The 16,811-nt window shown below is 25.2% G+C and overlaps 1 protein-coding gene across 1 annotated transcript; it reads left to right on the top strand.

Annotated features, from left to right (window-relative positions):
• The first annotated feature begins 6,898 nt into the window (after positions 1-6,898).
• On the top strand, positions 6,899-7,981 carry LOC136075851 (TNF receptor-associated factor 5-like). Its single transcript, XM_065789288.1, has one exon. The coding sequence runs from the start codon at positions 6,899-6,901 to the stop codon at positions 7,979-7,981; it is 1,083 nt and encodes a 360-aa protein (XP_065645360.1).
• Positions 7,982-16,811: the final 8,830 nt, after the last annotated feature.

The following is a 16,811-nucleotide window of genomic DNA, read 5'->3' as shown; positions in this document are numbered from 1 at the left end:
TCCATTTTTTCAATTTATCAAAAAAGAGCTCTTTCAATATCTTGATGTTACTGCTAAACAACTGTTTGAAAAAGACATGCAATTGCATTTAAATATGAGAAAACAGGAAAATCTGGAACGTGAACTATTGTCTTTGAAAACAAAACAAATTCCTTTGAATCATGATATTTATGAAAGACAATTATTAGCTCAAAATGCTATTAAAAGATTTTTAAAAGACTCTGGATTCTTGAGAACAAATTACGAAGCTACATGGGATAAATTATCCATATTAGATATTAAAGCTGTTCCATCTGTAATGAACGAGGAAAATATTTATTATATGATACAAGATGAAAGCGATAAAATTTATGCAAACAATTATTCTCGATTAAAGACTGCTAATCTATTTTTAGATAATCCTATCGATGACATCATGACTAAGAATGAAATAAAAAGGCAGCTAGCTCTGAATTTAATATAAACAAAATCATGAAGAGATCAACACACACACTACTTGAAGAAATCATAGAAGAAAAGTGTGCAACTTGCAATGGATACGGAGAATTATATTTCATGATTTTCAGAGATAAAAAAAACACAGCGATGTTAAAAGACTGCACTTTACAAGTTGTAAATAAAGAAGTTTGGATTTTCAACAAAATGACAAAAAAAGGTGTGAAAAGCGTCTTACATCAAACGACTTGTTTAACTTGCAAAGGAAAAAAAACATTGATCATAAAACGTTTTAAAAAGAAAAAAATCGAAGAAAAGCAACACAATTTATTATTTGTACATATTTATTCTTTAGAAGATTTTAAACAATATTTTTATACAAAAAAGTATCTTTTTTTAATATACTTCAAACACTTTGTCTGACGCCATATAAGGGTTAACGGGTTTTATAACAACAGGATTTGGATCGTTAGTTTTTGTTTTTTTACCTTTCCACGCTTTTCTTATACTGTATAACAATGAACCCACTTGTAATGCGTTGGTCACATTTTTAGGAGTAATAAAATCAGCTAATCCTCTTCCTCGTCGAACCTTTCGTCGTATCTTACGTCTATAACGTCTTGTCCTTCTTCGTCGATAAGCCATCCTCCCCAAGATTTAATAACAAATTTTAGAAACTTTTTTTCGGTTATTTCAAAACAATGTTCTTCACCGTCTTCATATATAAAAACTATATTGAGTTTGTTATTTAATCGTGTTACTTTGATAAAATAACCATGTTTTGAGGCACATAATAATGAAAAATCCTCCTTTGTTTTACAAGCATTAAATACTACACCATAAAATTTTGTTAATTGTGGATAAGTATAAAAATCTGTCACATAAGTTTCAAAATCCATTTTTTAATCGCGAGCTTCTTCTATCAATTCTTCACGGATTTTTTATGACCTCTTCTTCGAGTAGCCAAATATCAAATGATTCTTTGATAACTTCAATAAAGTCTTCATAAATCATTTCAAATTCGTGTTTCTTTTCGTCATAAATAAAATCAAAATGGGCTTTATTTTCCACTCGAGTTATTTTGATTTGTTTACTACCATCCAAACAAAAAAATAATTTAAAATTTCCATTAACTTGTTTTAAACTATCATTCCCTGTTAAACTAGAAGTTTCTAGATTAACAAATGATGTATAAAATTCTTGTAAACAAGTTTTAAACTCCATTTTTTTTAGAATAAAAAATACTAAATAAAAAAAATGAAAAAAACTAAATTTATAGTTTTTTAAAAAAAACAACAGAAAAAACACTGTTAAATTAAATTTTTAACAATATATTTTTGGTATTTCTTTACCAACATAAAATACACCGTTTTTTACATGTGAAATTGTATATAAATTATTTAAAACATCATAATCTAAAACTAATCCACCTAAAAAAGTAGATATTTTTGTATGTCCTTTTTTCTTTTCACCGCTAATAATTTCAGCCGTTCCATCTTTATATTGTAAAGTTAAAATGTAATCGCCATAATCACTTGTATCTGTTCTTAAATTTTGAACTACGTTTCTCTTTGTTTTTTTTACTTCTGTTAATAATAGAAGATAATCTTTCAAATTTTCTTTTACGTGTTTATGAAACGTTATCATAAAACATCTTTTACAATACTTTTTATTGTGCGTTCTTCTATGTACATGTTTGCACGCTTGCAGTAAATTCATTTTTGAAATAAACGTTTACAAAGTTTTTGCTTTTTTATAGTTGTTTTTTAATCCGATCAAAATACAGTTTTAAAAACATCACCAAGTATGGGTATACCTCCTAATAAATTACCAAAGAGACCTTTACCACGTTTTCTCAATATACGTTTTCGCCCTCTACCAACTAAAGAATGATAAGGTCTAGGATGGAGTAAATGTTTTCGGTGAATAAAAATATATCTTTGAGCCGTTCTATGTCTCCTAGGTTTTTTATGTCTCATTTTTTTTTAAATATTTCGTTTCTTTGTTTATTTTGATCAACTTTTGTTATAACAAAACGATATATCGGTTTTCCTACTCGTTTCATTTCTCGATTTTGTATATTATTTATATACTTGCTTTTTGTTTTTCGATAACACATCAGTGCTTTTCTACAAATTTGACGCTTTATTTTTTTTAAATTTTTTTTCTTTCTTCTACGTCTTAGAGTTCTTATTTCTGTATTATTAGGATCTGTTAACTCATTTTCATCAAAAGAAGTCCTATCAAAAAATTCAAAAAAAGCATCTCTATGAAAAGGATATTTCCCGTCTACTGTAAATTTTGGTAATTTAGTCGAATATTTCGGTCTTAAATTACTTTTATGAAGTGAGGGTTTTGAAAATAAATTTCGTCTTACAATCATCCGTGAAAAATCAACATCATCTGCGGCCATTTTTTTTTGGACTTGTATTTTTTCAACTTTTTTTTAGACTTGTATTTTTTTCAACTTTTTTTTGACTTCGTTTTTTTATATGTTTTCTTACAACATAAAAAACTTTGTGTCACCCTGACACTGCCTTACTTATTCTGTCTTTATTTTATCTTAGTAGGCCTACTTACTTATATTTTTCTTATAGTGTTTATTTTTTACGGCCGTTTTTTAACTTACTTTCTTACTTAGTCCTTACTTAGTTCTTACTTAACTTACTTAATCCTGCCTGATTTCCTTAACCTGCTTACTCACACACTCGTACACTCACTCGTTCTCACACACTCCACATTACATCAGTGAGCGGTGTTAGCGCCCCCTGTTCACATTGAACATTACATCAGTGAGCGGTGTTAGCGCCCCCTGTTTACATTGAACATTACATCAGTGAGCGGTGTTAGCGCCCCCTGTTTACATTGAACTTTCTATACTTTCTAGACATTACATCAGTGAGTGGTACGAGCACCCCCTGTATTTACATAGAACTTTCTAAACTTTCTAGACATTACATCAGTGAGTGAGCACCCCCTGTATTTACATAGAACTTTCTAAACTTTCTACTACCTTCAACGAGAGTCGAACCCACAACGGTCTAATGACATGACGATTGAAACATAGTGCGGCGAGCGAATGCACTATGCTACGTCGACGTGTTAGTTCATAAAGTTTTGAATTTATTTAACATGTTGTTTTAACACTTATCGCAGAGTTTTTTCTTCGTAGAGTTTTTAAAAAGTTGTTTACTTCGTTTTTTAATCTGTTTTAATCTTGTTCATAAAAGCGTTATTAAAACTTTCTAAATTTAACAAACATGACACAGCATTTTCTTTTCATTGATTAAAGTTGCATCACTTACTCTTTTGTACAAACTAATCTGTAGAGATTAAATTTTATACATAAAAAGCGCGTTTTTTTACTGACAAAACCAAATGGCTAAAACACGCATTAAAAAACAAACGGCTAAAATGTCAAGATATATTAAAGACAACGAAATCGTTCAAAAAAAAATCAATTTTTCAGAAGAAGAAATAGAACTTTCGGAATCGGAAAATGAATCACCTGATATTATTGAAATAGAAGATGAACAAGAGTTAGAATTTTTTGATCACGATATTCTGGAAAATAAAAAACCAGAAGTTATCGAAATTGATGATTATGAAGATTGTGCTAAAGATTTATACGAAGAAAAAGATGGAGAAGTACATTTTGAAATAAGATGTAATCCACAAGAAAAAGTAAGTTTTTTTTTAAAAACAATATTTTTTTATAAAAAATACGTGTTATTTTTTTTTAATTTTTTAATTTTTTTTTAATAAAAAGGAAATAGCGAAACCAAGCGTAGAAATAAATGTCAACATAAATATAACACAAGAAATTCAATCGAACATCAAAATAAAAGTTTGTTTTTTTTTTATTTTCTTTTTACATTATTTTTTTAAACTTTTTTTAATATTTTTTTCTATAATGTTTTTATATATATTTTTGAGAAAAAAAAAAAATAAAAATCGCAAACGATATGACGCGAAAAAAAAACAAGAATATCTTCTTAAAAAATTATTGTATTTAAGTAAAAAATTATAAATATATTATTTATTTTTATTTTTTCGTCTTATGTTTGCTTCTTTTAATTGATGTTTAATATCGACATATGATTCAGCAGTATGAACCCAACGTTTTATTTTTTTACCAACTCTTCCAAGTTTACGGTTTGTTTTATTATCTTTATATCTATTATTTGTTCTTCGCAAACATGATAATATTCTTTTACAATTACTCGGTAAATACTGACTTTCAGTCTGTGTCGATGTTGAACTCTGTTTTGTACTCGTTTGTGTTTGAACTGCTTTTTTTGTTCTAGGAACAGTTGTTTTTGTACGTGCAATGTTTACAGTCTTTAATGTTCTAGGAGTATACCTTATTTTAGGCATTTTATAAAAATGATATTTTTTATTTATATATATATATGTATATTTTATTTATTACAAAAAACAATATATTTTTTTTTATATAAAATAACTATTATTTTTTTAGCAAACTAAAATGAAATTCATAACAATCAATAAAATACGATACGAAGTTTATCATGATGGTTTCTTTAGAAATTATTACATCATTCAAAATAATAAAAAAATTCCTTTTTATCATGTCAAACCTTATTCAGCTATATTAGGTAATTTTTTTTATTAATTTATATATAAAAATAATTAATTCTTTTTTTATAAAAAACTTTTTTTCTTATAGATAATGACATGGAAAGGCTTGATCGCTTCTTAGAAAGAGTAAAAGAAAGACACGAAATCACTAGTAATAGAGAAGTCGGTCCCTCTCACTGGGACTACTCACCACGTAAGTTTAACTTAAGTGCTTTTTATTAATAAAAAATTATATAAATATTTTTTTTAAAAATCTCCTTCACTTTTTTAGAAAGTCCGGATCCAGAAAATTTCATCGAAAATAAAATATTATAAATTTTTTTGTATTATTTTTTATAGAAAATACATTTTTTTATAGTCTTTTTTTTCTATCTGTATATGTTTAGTTTTTTTTGTTTATATTTTTTTGTTTATTTGAGTTTTTTATTATCTTTTTTTAATACAATAGAATTTTACATCTTTTTTAATACAATAGAAAAAAATGTACAAGCAAATAATAAATACGATTTCAAAACAATTAAATCACCATTGGAAACAATTAGCGATTGATCTACAATTTAAAAGACGCATTATTAAAAAAATTGACGTGGATTATATAAAAAACTTTGACAAAATTAAAAAAATTTTAATTCTTTATTTAACGCAACACAAAGATAAAAAAAGAGCAACAAAACATTTATATTCGATTTTAGCAAAGTGGGAAACCGAAGATAAAGAACTTTTATATAAATTATCACAATGTAAATTAATTATATTAAATTAATAAATATTTTTTGTATTTTTTTAGCAAAATAATAAAAAATGAATATATCACAAACAAATATATCACGAATCAAAATCAACATTGCCAAAAATTTAAAAAGTCGATGGGAAACAATGGCCGAAAATCTAGAATATAAAAAACTAGACATCGAAGTAATTCGTCACGATTACCAAACAGCAGAAGACAGAATGTTTCGTGTATTAACATTATTATTTCAAAAAAAATCAGAAATGGACGCAATAAAAACTTTATATAATGCGTTTTGGTCTTGGACATTGGACTTGGGCACTCAAAACGAAATAAATAAAGAACTTTTTATCAACATAAAAGAGTGTATGGAAATGATAAAAATTTTTATATCACAATAATATTTTTTTGTAAATTTTTTTTTATTTTTTTAGCTAACTAATATATAAAAATGAAAAATTATATCAAAACATGCAAATGTCATGAAGAATTTTGCTATCATGATTTATGTTTAACTGGAAAAGATGAAAACTTTATCAAAGAAATAATGGATTATGAAGAAATGTCAGAAGAAGATTACGAAAAATACTTGGAAGATTTACTTGCAACAGATGAAACAGTTGAAAATAATGAAACAGATGAAAATGAATATATTAAAGAATTAAAAAATCAAATGATGGAAGAACAAATGGAAAAAGAATTGGAAGAAATACAAAACGTCATAGACGACTTGTTTAATGAAATGGACATTGATCAATATATCAATGAAGTTATTAAAAAAATGGACGAATTACCTGAACTGTATTTATAAATTTTTTTATTAATTAAATATATATTTTTTTTTAGCAAACATAATAATGGCAAATAATAATAATGAAAATTACGATGATTTGTTTCCTGGTTTTGGGGACGTGTTTGAAGAAGTAGAAAATATTACATTTCATGATACATTCAACGAAAATATAAACGAATTGAACATTGAAATAGACTTTTTTTTTCTTATACTTAATCTTCTTGTTGTCATTATAAATTTTTTATATTTGTTAAATGGTTTTTGTTAAAAAAAGAACGAGTGTATTTTTATTAACAATTTTTTTATATAAATAAATGTTTTTTAGCAACTAATAAAAAATGGCAGACAACATCTATCCATGCTGTTTTTGTGATATGGAATTTACTGTAGATCAACTCATGAAACACCAAATGGAATGCTCTACAAATCAATTATCTTACGAATGTTTTACATGTAAGAAAAAGGTATCAGATTTATTAAACCATGAATGTGAATATGAATTTCAAAAAACATGCTTTTTTTGCAAGACTGCTGTAAACAACGAAGATTATGATGAGCACTCTGTAATATGCTTTCAATATTATAAAGATCAACAAAATAAATATTTTGATCAAATTGTACTAGATGAAAAGAAAAATTTAAATTATTTGAATCTTTCTGTCAACCATATCTTAGCTGGAGCAAAGAATTGTAACGAAATTATAATAAAACTAATTGCAGATAGTAAAGAAACGATGTTCAAACAAAAAGAAGATAAACAAGAAATTAAAAAACTAAAAGAAGAAAATACTACACTACAACAAACCTTGGAAGAGATGAACAAAGAAATAACAGAATTGAAAAATGTTGTATATGAAAACATAGCAGCTTTAGCAAATCAAGAGGAGATACAAAATCTCAATAAAGAAATTATAAAACTCAACCAAGTTGTTGAAGAAAACGCTACAGAATTCTTAGCTTTAAAAAAAACAACTCAACAACCACAAATTATGCAACACCTCCTTAAAGACAAACACATCATCAAACTTGATCAAATGAATCTAAGATTACTTTCCGACGAAGCTTATTATTCTGAAGCTGTTTACTCACCCGAAGGATATTATTATCGTATAAAAATTTATACTCGCAGCACCAATGAAACGAATGTAGCCATTTTCTTCCAACTTATTCGAGGAGAACTAGATGATAATTTGAAATGGCCCTTTAGTAAAAAAATAATTTTTACTCTGAGAAATAATGAAAAATTTTTCGCTCATACTATCACTCCAGAAAATTATATTCAAAGTTTAAACGCGAGTTCTTTTGATAAACCTACCGAAGAATTTAATGTAGCTGTTGGATTTCCTAATTTCATTTCACACCAAGAACTAAATCAATTTATTATAAACAATAACTTATATCTTACAATTACTATTCAATAATATATTTTTTTTGTAAAAACTTTTTGTCATTTTTGAATTTTATCTAATGATTTTTTATGTAATTATTTGTTTTATAATGACGTTTTTATACATGAAAATATTTTTTTAGATTAACTAATAAAATGAATGCAATAGACATTTTCAGTCAAATCAGTCTCGAACTAACCATTGCTTACGTAAAATCTATCAAATTCATGCTCAGAATACCATTTGGAATTTAAAAAACGGATTGAATATTATAGAGTACTTCAAAGATAATATTATACAAGACGAACAAGGACATACTTACGAATCGATAGAAAGCAAATTAGAATATTTATTTGTATTATGTAAAGCGATTCATCGAATGGATATTATCACTAAATATAAAAATAAAATACCACGTTTGCCAACGTACGAAGAAAGTCTAGTTAAACATTTACCACCTGTTTATTCTCCACGAAATGCAATATTTCCAAGTGAAGTCATTGAAGCCAAGCAACAAAAACTTTTCAATTTTTACAATCCTTTACCTGAATGTGCTCAAGAAACTAATTTCTACTAAAAACTTTTTTTGGGAAAAAGTTATAGTTTTTTAGTTGTATAGTAAAACTATAATTTTTTTCCAAAACATTTACTTCATTTTTTATGTATTTTTTATATTTGTAATTTTTTTTAGATTACTAATTAAAAAAATGGGAAGCAACTGGGGCAATATCAAGAGATTATTAGATTTCGAATTCGCTTCATTACGCCTCCAACATAAACGTGTAAAAAAGCAGAAACGAACAAAAAGAATTAAAATGATTGACGAGAAAGAAAAGATTGACAACGAAAATCAAAATCGTTTTGAATATTTGGAAAACATTTATTATCGTATTGAAAACTTTGAACAAGAAACACTAATTTGGTTTTCTCCATACGAACGTCATTTTTCTTATTATCTATTTCATTATGACGATGAAACATTAGATAACATGAACAAATTTACCAATGAAATTCAATCACAACTTACCTTGAAAGATTTATGTAAAAGAACTTTGGCTCATCAAAGAATCATTGATGAATTTGAGCAATTACAAAATCAAATCATCTCTATATTTGATAGAACCAAAATGCGAAACACAAAATGGACAAATGGAATATATATTAGACTATTATTTTATACTTATAAAAAACACATATTTTATGAAGAATTTTTAGAAAAAAATAAACATTTACTATTTTATCATCTTCAAAGACGCTATCTACAGAAACTTTTTCATTTACTTTTTACAGAAATTTCGTATTTAGCAGATCCAAAAAAACAATTAGAAACACATTTAATGAAAGAATTATATTGTATAATATTAGAATATGTAATTTGGGCAAAATATCAATATTTTTATATTACAGAACACTGTTTTATTCATAATACTATTGTAAAACAATTTTTTTAATATTTTTTTAGATAACTAATAAAAAATGCAAAATAACAATAACAAAAGAATCAAAGACTTTCAGTCATACGAGATTAACCACATTGTCCGTTGGTTTAAGCAAGAATCAAAAAATAACATTGGACGTAATATGAAATCTTTAAAAGAATTAGCGAAAAGAAAATTAGCCATCAGAAAAATGAAAGTTAAACTCGAATTGTTAAAAGATGAACTCGGATATTTATATTTTACTAATTTATATTATACAAATGATGATTTTTTTTATATTATTGAATTTTTTTCTGATCATACTAGATTTTTTTGGATTCAAAAAAAAACTGTATTTTATTTGTACAATGTGTTTAGATTTCACTATTATAATCGATGTATTAATGATAAAGAACTTGATTTTTTTTATAATTGTATCATAAAATATGCACAATGGGCACAAGATCAATAGTATTTTATTACTACTAATAATTTTATACATATAAAAGATTTTGTTTTATATTTATAGCTAAACTAATAAAAAATGGAAACAAAAAAGAATCATCGATGCAAAAGTTTCAAAGAATACGATCTTCAATATGAAAAAATGGTATGGTTTTGTTCAAAAACAAAATTAGCATTTAAACTCGACGAAATCCCTACCTTGAAAGATTTATGTAAAAGACAATTGGGATTTTGCAGAATAAAAAAAGAAATTATATTATTTAAAGAAAAACTTAAAAATGCAATACCAATGTGTTATTACGATGAAGAATTTATTATGTATAAAAACTCGTTTTATTTTCCAAGATATACTGATTGATGGTTTTTATTTCATTTTTCATCTAAATTAAGTTTTTTTTACGCGCAACATACTTTTTTATATCTTTCAATTGAAATATTTAACTCGCATTATCATTACGATTTTTTAAACAATACTCAATATGATCAATTTTATATTTTATTAAAAAATTATATAGATTGGGCTATACTTCAATATCATTTTATTATGAATCAAACATTTATACATGTAAACGATATTATTTTATATTTATAGCTAAACTAATAAAAAACGCAACTAATAAGAAAAAGTTTTGAAGAATACAACATGCATTATCACGAATGGGATTAGCAAATGGGATTAGCAAGAATACAAGTTGAAATGGACATATTTTTAAAAGAACTTGCCAAAGTCATTCCTATTGAATATTACAATTCGGATAAATATATTATTTGGACTCAAACTTTTTACAAGACAACTGAAACTGGACCTCGATTCTTATACAGAAAACATTTAGAATTTTTTTCGATCAAGCTTTTTTTATATATATAACCGTTTTATATTTTATTAAAAAATTATATTACTTGGGCTTTAAAGCAATATTATTATATTAATTCTCATCAAACTGTACATAAAAATGATGTTATTTTATATTTATAGCTAGAATAATAAAAAAAATGAAAAACTATGGTTACGCTAAAAAAACAAAAAATCCAAAAAAAATACGACAACAAATGAAAGGTATATTCATTTCTTTTATTTTTTTAAATTAAAATTTTTTTTATTTAACTTACTTTTTTTCTTTTTTTTAGCCATGTATCCCTACTTTTTTAAATTGCAAAGAGAATCACTAAAACATTCACAATTATTCAACGAGCGCTATTTCTGTATTAAGAAATGTGGCAATTGTCAAGCTTGTCAGCTACACAAATGAAATTTAACTTTTTTTTGTATTTTTTTATTTTAGAAATATATTTTTTATCATATTTTTGTCTTTTTTATTCCATCTTTTTTACTTCATTTTTTAACAATGTTTTATATAACTTTATACTAACATTTTAACTTTTTTAGTTATAAAAAATGAATAATAATAATAACAACTGGGAGATGGAACTCGACAGTCCTCCGTTTGATTTTAAACAACCAAACTTAAAATTAAAAAGACCTCTCCGAGGCTTAAACTTTGAACAATGTTTAAAACTAGAAATAAAAGAAATAAAAGAAGCAAAAGAAAAAGCAAAAGAACAAGAAGAAGAAAAAGAAGAAGAGTGGTTGTGTAACGCTCCGCCTTTTGAATTAGACTCTAATTATTTATACGAATAAATTTTTTTTATTTATACGAATTATTTAATTACCATAACGAACCACTTGACGGGGTCCCCCTCTCGACACCCAGAAAAAATATACTGAACTCGTAAAAAAAATATACTGAACTCGTAACACACTTTTCCAACATTCATATATCATCAGACATATATTTTTTTGTTGGTAATCTTTGATTATTGTAAACTATAATTACTGATGACAATTTTAGCTTATTTTTAGTTTAGGTAAAAAGACTTGTCATAAAGTTAAAAAGCTTAAAAATTTGATAAATAATTCAATATTTATTTTAAAACCATTTTTTGTTTTTCATTTGTTTTAAAAACAAATTAATTGATTTTAATCAAGTTTTTGTAATAGTGTAAAAATAAATAAATATAAGTTATATACATGATAACATTTTAAAACAAGAAAAAATTTAGAAATGACAGAATTACTCTACTTACCCCCAAATTAATTTGCATTAACAAAAATATTGTTTTTTAAAAAAATAAGGTAAAAATTTATATGTTTTTCATATCTTATTGCATAATAGAACTTACCTAAAATAGAATACAAAAGTTCTTCAGAACCATTTTTTGAAGGATTTAAGTTAACAAGAAACTTTATTAAACTATTTTGGCTTTTATTAGTTAATCCACAAATCATCGATAAACAACTCTCCAGCTTTTTATTGGTTATAATCTCTTCAATACTTAAACAATTATATGCATATACAGATGCACAAAACTCCATTATTGTTAAGTGTGCAAATTGATAATAACATTCCAGATTTGTTTCAATCTTTTCTATAAATCCAAAAACATTACTTTCATTGTTATCAAAATCAATGATAAAAGTTTGAATCTCTTCTTCTGAAAAAATTACTTTATTTTCAACAAACAATTCATATGCAATTTTACAAATATTTAAAATATATTTTTTATTGGAATTGTCTTCAATTATCTTATTCATTAATTTATTCGTTTTTATGATGTGGTTTTGAAAAAAGTATAAAAAAATACTTGCATATAAATTTGTCATTGTTAAGAAAGAATTTTTATTTATTTCTTTTGAATCACTAATAATTTTACACATGGAACATAAATAAAATGGAACAGATGCCATGGCTTTTGCAATTGGAGAGCTGTTTAACGTTTCTTTTACAACATCTTTTTTTTCTTCTCTAACTTTATTTTCTATATAATTAAGTATTCCTTTTTGGTTAAATCCCATTATTTGAACGGTTAGCTTATTACTATGCTCTGTAGATATACTTTGGTATTGATCAATTGCATAAACTCTACCAGCAATTACATATTTGTATTTTTGAATTTCTTTTAAAGCATTAACAATTGGATACTTACAACTTGAATTGCAATTTATTAACTTATTTAAATAAATAAACTCGTCTAATCCATCAACTATAAACAGTGCAGGATGATTACTAATTTTGAAATCATTTATAATATCTTTGTAGAAAACATTTAGTAATTCATTAATATTAGAAATATTTTGATATTGATTAAGCCTTCTGCATTCCAAATAAAACACAAGTTCAACATTTCTCCAAATTAAATCGTTTGACCAATCAAGCAAACATTTTCGAAGCAACCATGTTTTTCCAATACCAGCTACTCCAGATATTAATATTACAGACTTTTCTTCCATAAAAATTTCATTATATGGAATAGGTTTATAGTTCAATTGCTTTTCAAGAAAATTTTTTCGTTCAAAATTAAAAACAATATCCATTTGAGTATTAACTGCATCAACAATACATAGTTCAACAAAACTATTTATCAAATCAACATTTGCAGGTACTTTCAATGGTGGTTGTACTTCATTTATTTTTCCATAGTTTTTGCGATAATAATTTTTCGGTGCTGTGCACATCTCTGATGTATCTAAATATAAACAATTGATCGTCATTGTCATCATCATCATCATCATCATCATCATCATCATCATCATCATCATCATCATCATCATCATCATCATCATCATCATCATCATCATCATCATCATCATCATCGCATCTTAAATATGTATATAGTATATATATATATGTATTAAATAGTAGGCACAGGTATCATAGTTTTAAATTCAGAAAAAATATATAACAAATTTTACACTAATTCTGAAATTTGAATTTCAATTAATTTGAATTCATAACCCAGAGTTCTGTTTAAGCAAGAAGCAATAAAAAGGCTAAATAGCCTTTTTATTGCTTTTTGCTTAAACAGAACTCTGTTTATGATAACATTTCTTTTAATGTCAAAACACTACAAAAAAAGCAACATGATAAAAAAATCAATCCAAAAAAAAAATCATTACACTTTATTTTACATTGTTATGTCCGAGTGAGTTACATTTACATTTTCAGTACATTTTGTGACAATTATTCTAGTAAAATAATTGAGTAAAAAATACTTGTGGTTTTTTAGATTCTTTTTCAAATAATTTTATTTTCCATATAACTCTTATCACTCATTATTACACCAACCATATGTTTGAATGTTGTGATTTTATTCATTGTTACACCAACCATATGTTTGAATGTTGTGATGTTACTCATTATTACACCAACCATATGTTTGAATGTTGTGATTTTATTCATTATTACACAACCATATGTTTGAATGTTGTGATTTTATTCATTATTACACCAACCATAAGTTTGAATGTTGTGATTTTATTAATTATTACACCAACCATATGTTTGAATGTTGTGATTTTATTCATTATTACACCAACCATAAGTTTGAATGTTGTGATTTTATTAATTATTACACCAACCATATGTCTGAATGTTGTGATTTTATTCATTATTACACCAACCATAAGTTTGAATGTTGTGATTTTATTAATTATTACACCAACCATATGTCTGAATGTTGTGATTTTATTCATTATTACACCAACCATAAGTTTGAATGTTGTGGTTTTATTAATTATTACACCAACCATATGTTTGAATGTTGTGATTTTATTCATTATTACACTAACCTTGAAAAACTTCTCATTTAAGTTTATTTACTATTGTTATCTTCTTATCTAACATATTTATTTAAAGGTATGGTCAATTAATTTAAAGGAAAGGTTAAGGAATCTCATTCTCAAAGTTGAATATGAGATTCCTTAACTTTAAAAACGTATTTTTGCTTTTTTAAAAACTTTAAAGCACAATTTTTACAAAAGTACATATACGCTTTAAGCCTTTAAACAAGAATGGTTTTAAATTTGTATAACTTTGATGGTAAATTTTTAAAATTAAATTTTAATCTGATCATATTTTCACAATTTGAACATCAATCCAGCAATTTCCGGAAAGTAATGATTAATCAGCTAATGACTGTTAAGTAAATACTAAATGGAGATAGAAACTGAAATTGCAAACTGTAGTAACAAATAAAAGTTATATAAAGCAGTCCAAGTCTTTCTTGATTCAACCAAACATTTGACCTGTTTTGTTAGAAGCAATAAAAACTTGATTTTTATAATTTAAATTTGCACTAAAAAACACTTCTCATTCTGTAACTGACTCTTTCAACTGCATACTGTTTTTTTAATATGAAATACTCTTTGTTGTTATGGTCATAATGCACAACTACACATTTTGATATGTTATATTGCAGAAGTTAAGATAAAGTTAAGATCTGATTTAAGTAATTTGAATTAAGTATGGTATAGTTTTGAGGATAGTTGTAAAAGCTTTTTTGTATCATTGACATACAGTTTGGTAATATTCAGCACCTTTCTTACAGGGTCATTGACAATAATATTCTGAAAAATAATTTATTCTACCTTCTTAACACTTATATTAAAATATACTCTTAAATTTCTTATTGTTATTAAATTATTAAAATATTATTATTAAAATAAACATCATAAATTTCTTAATGTTATTACTGCTATTGAAGATTTTTTTCTAAAAGAAGTTTCGTCTTTTTTTCTAAAAGAAGCTTCATGGTTTGAGAAGAAAAAAAGTTTGGAAGCAAAGTTTTAAATCACAATTTTCTACGTGTTTATTTTTTATTTTTAAAATTATCAAAGATAGTTTTAGGGTAACTCTTCTTTGGTAATTTTTAAAAAAACTTTTTGTTTACTTGAAGAAACTGTTTAAAACAGTAGTCAAATTATGAGTATCGCAAACGTAGTAAAATGCTTAAAAAATGGTATCCTGATTTCTGTTATTGGAGATAAATATAAGCATTGTTTTTTTACAAATATTTTTTTGAAGAGTACCATCTCCAAAACAATTCAATTCATTTAAAGAATTATTAGTCATTATTTTTAGGCATCTAAATACAATAAGCCTTCAGTAAAAAAAAGACCAAAACTAAAGCTGCAAACTCTAGTAACAGGAAAAAAAAAATTAAATAAAGCTCAAAGTAACTTATGATATAATTCTCTTAGAACTAGTAATTCTCCTTGTTTATTTTTTAAATAAACAAGATTACTTATTAGGTTAAGGGTTACTTTGAGATGTGGGTAACATCCACATGTATTAGATTAAACATTTTTATCAGTCACTCTTTAATTTTTGTTTAAATTAATTTAACAGATGTTGAAGCCAGATGTTCATTTAAAAGATGTTAAATTAACAAATATAACTATTTTTATCCACATAATAGTAAGCGTAAACAACAACACAATACGGAGGGCATAATTTTTTTACATGTGTTTTTATGATGTTGTTTCAAAATACTAAGGATTTTAAATTTTTTTGTTGCATTTTTATTTTGAACCTCTATTTCAGTTTTGAGATAACATTGACAGAAATGCTTAAGTCATCCCATAGGCCAAGAATCAAGCGAAAGTTGGCGGTTACATGAAATGGAATCAAACAAACCCTAAATTAAAAGAGTAATTCTTAAAAAAAAAGAAAAGAAATGTACCAATACATTAAATGTCAACAGATCTAAAAACGTATGTTGCTTCTGAAATTAAAGCAAACACTTAAAAATTTGTAACGAAGAAATCCAATAAAAATTAAAGCACTGCAGAATTTCATCATAATCAGTTATTGAGTCATTAATGTGATGTAGAATTTAATAATTTGACGATTTTTAGAGGGAAAAATTTTAAAAACATAAATTAACACACTTTTTTATATTAGTAAGTAGGCACTATCAGAACAGAAACTAATTGATGTCATTCAAAAAATAATATAACATTACATTTTCATTGCAATTTTATTACTATACATTAAAAATGTTTTCTCTATTTTGTTTATCAATATTCCGATGATGTTACCCCTCATGATGAAACTTTAACGTTTAAAGCATATAACATAATACTGTGAATTTTACACATATAAGGGTAACATTACCAGTTGAACCCCAAAAACAACATTAAT

This window comes from Hydra vulgaris, chromosome 02, assembly GCF_038396675.1.
Source record: "Hydra vulgaris chromosome 02, alternate assembly HydraT2T_AEP".
Lineage (NCBI taxonomy): Eukaryota > Metazoa > Cnidaria > Hydrozoa > Anthoathecata > Hydridae > Hydra > Hydra vulgaris.
The sequence above is the reverse complement of the archived record's forward strand: the minus strand, read 5'-3'. Positions and strand labels throughout refer to the sequence as shown.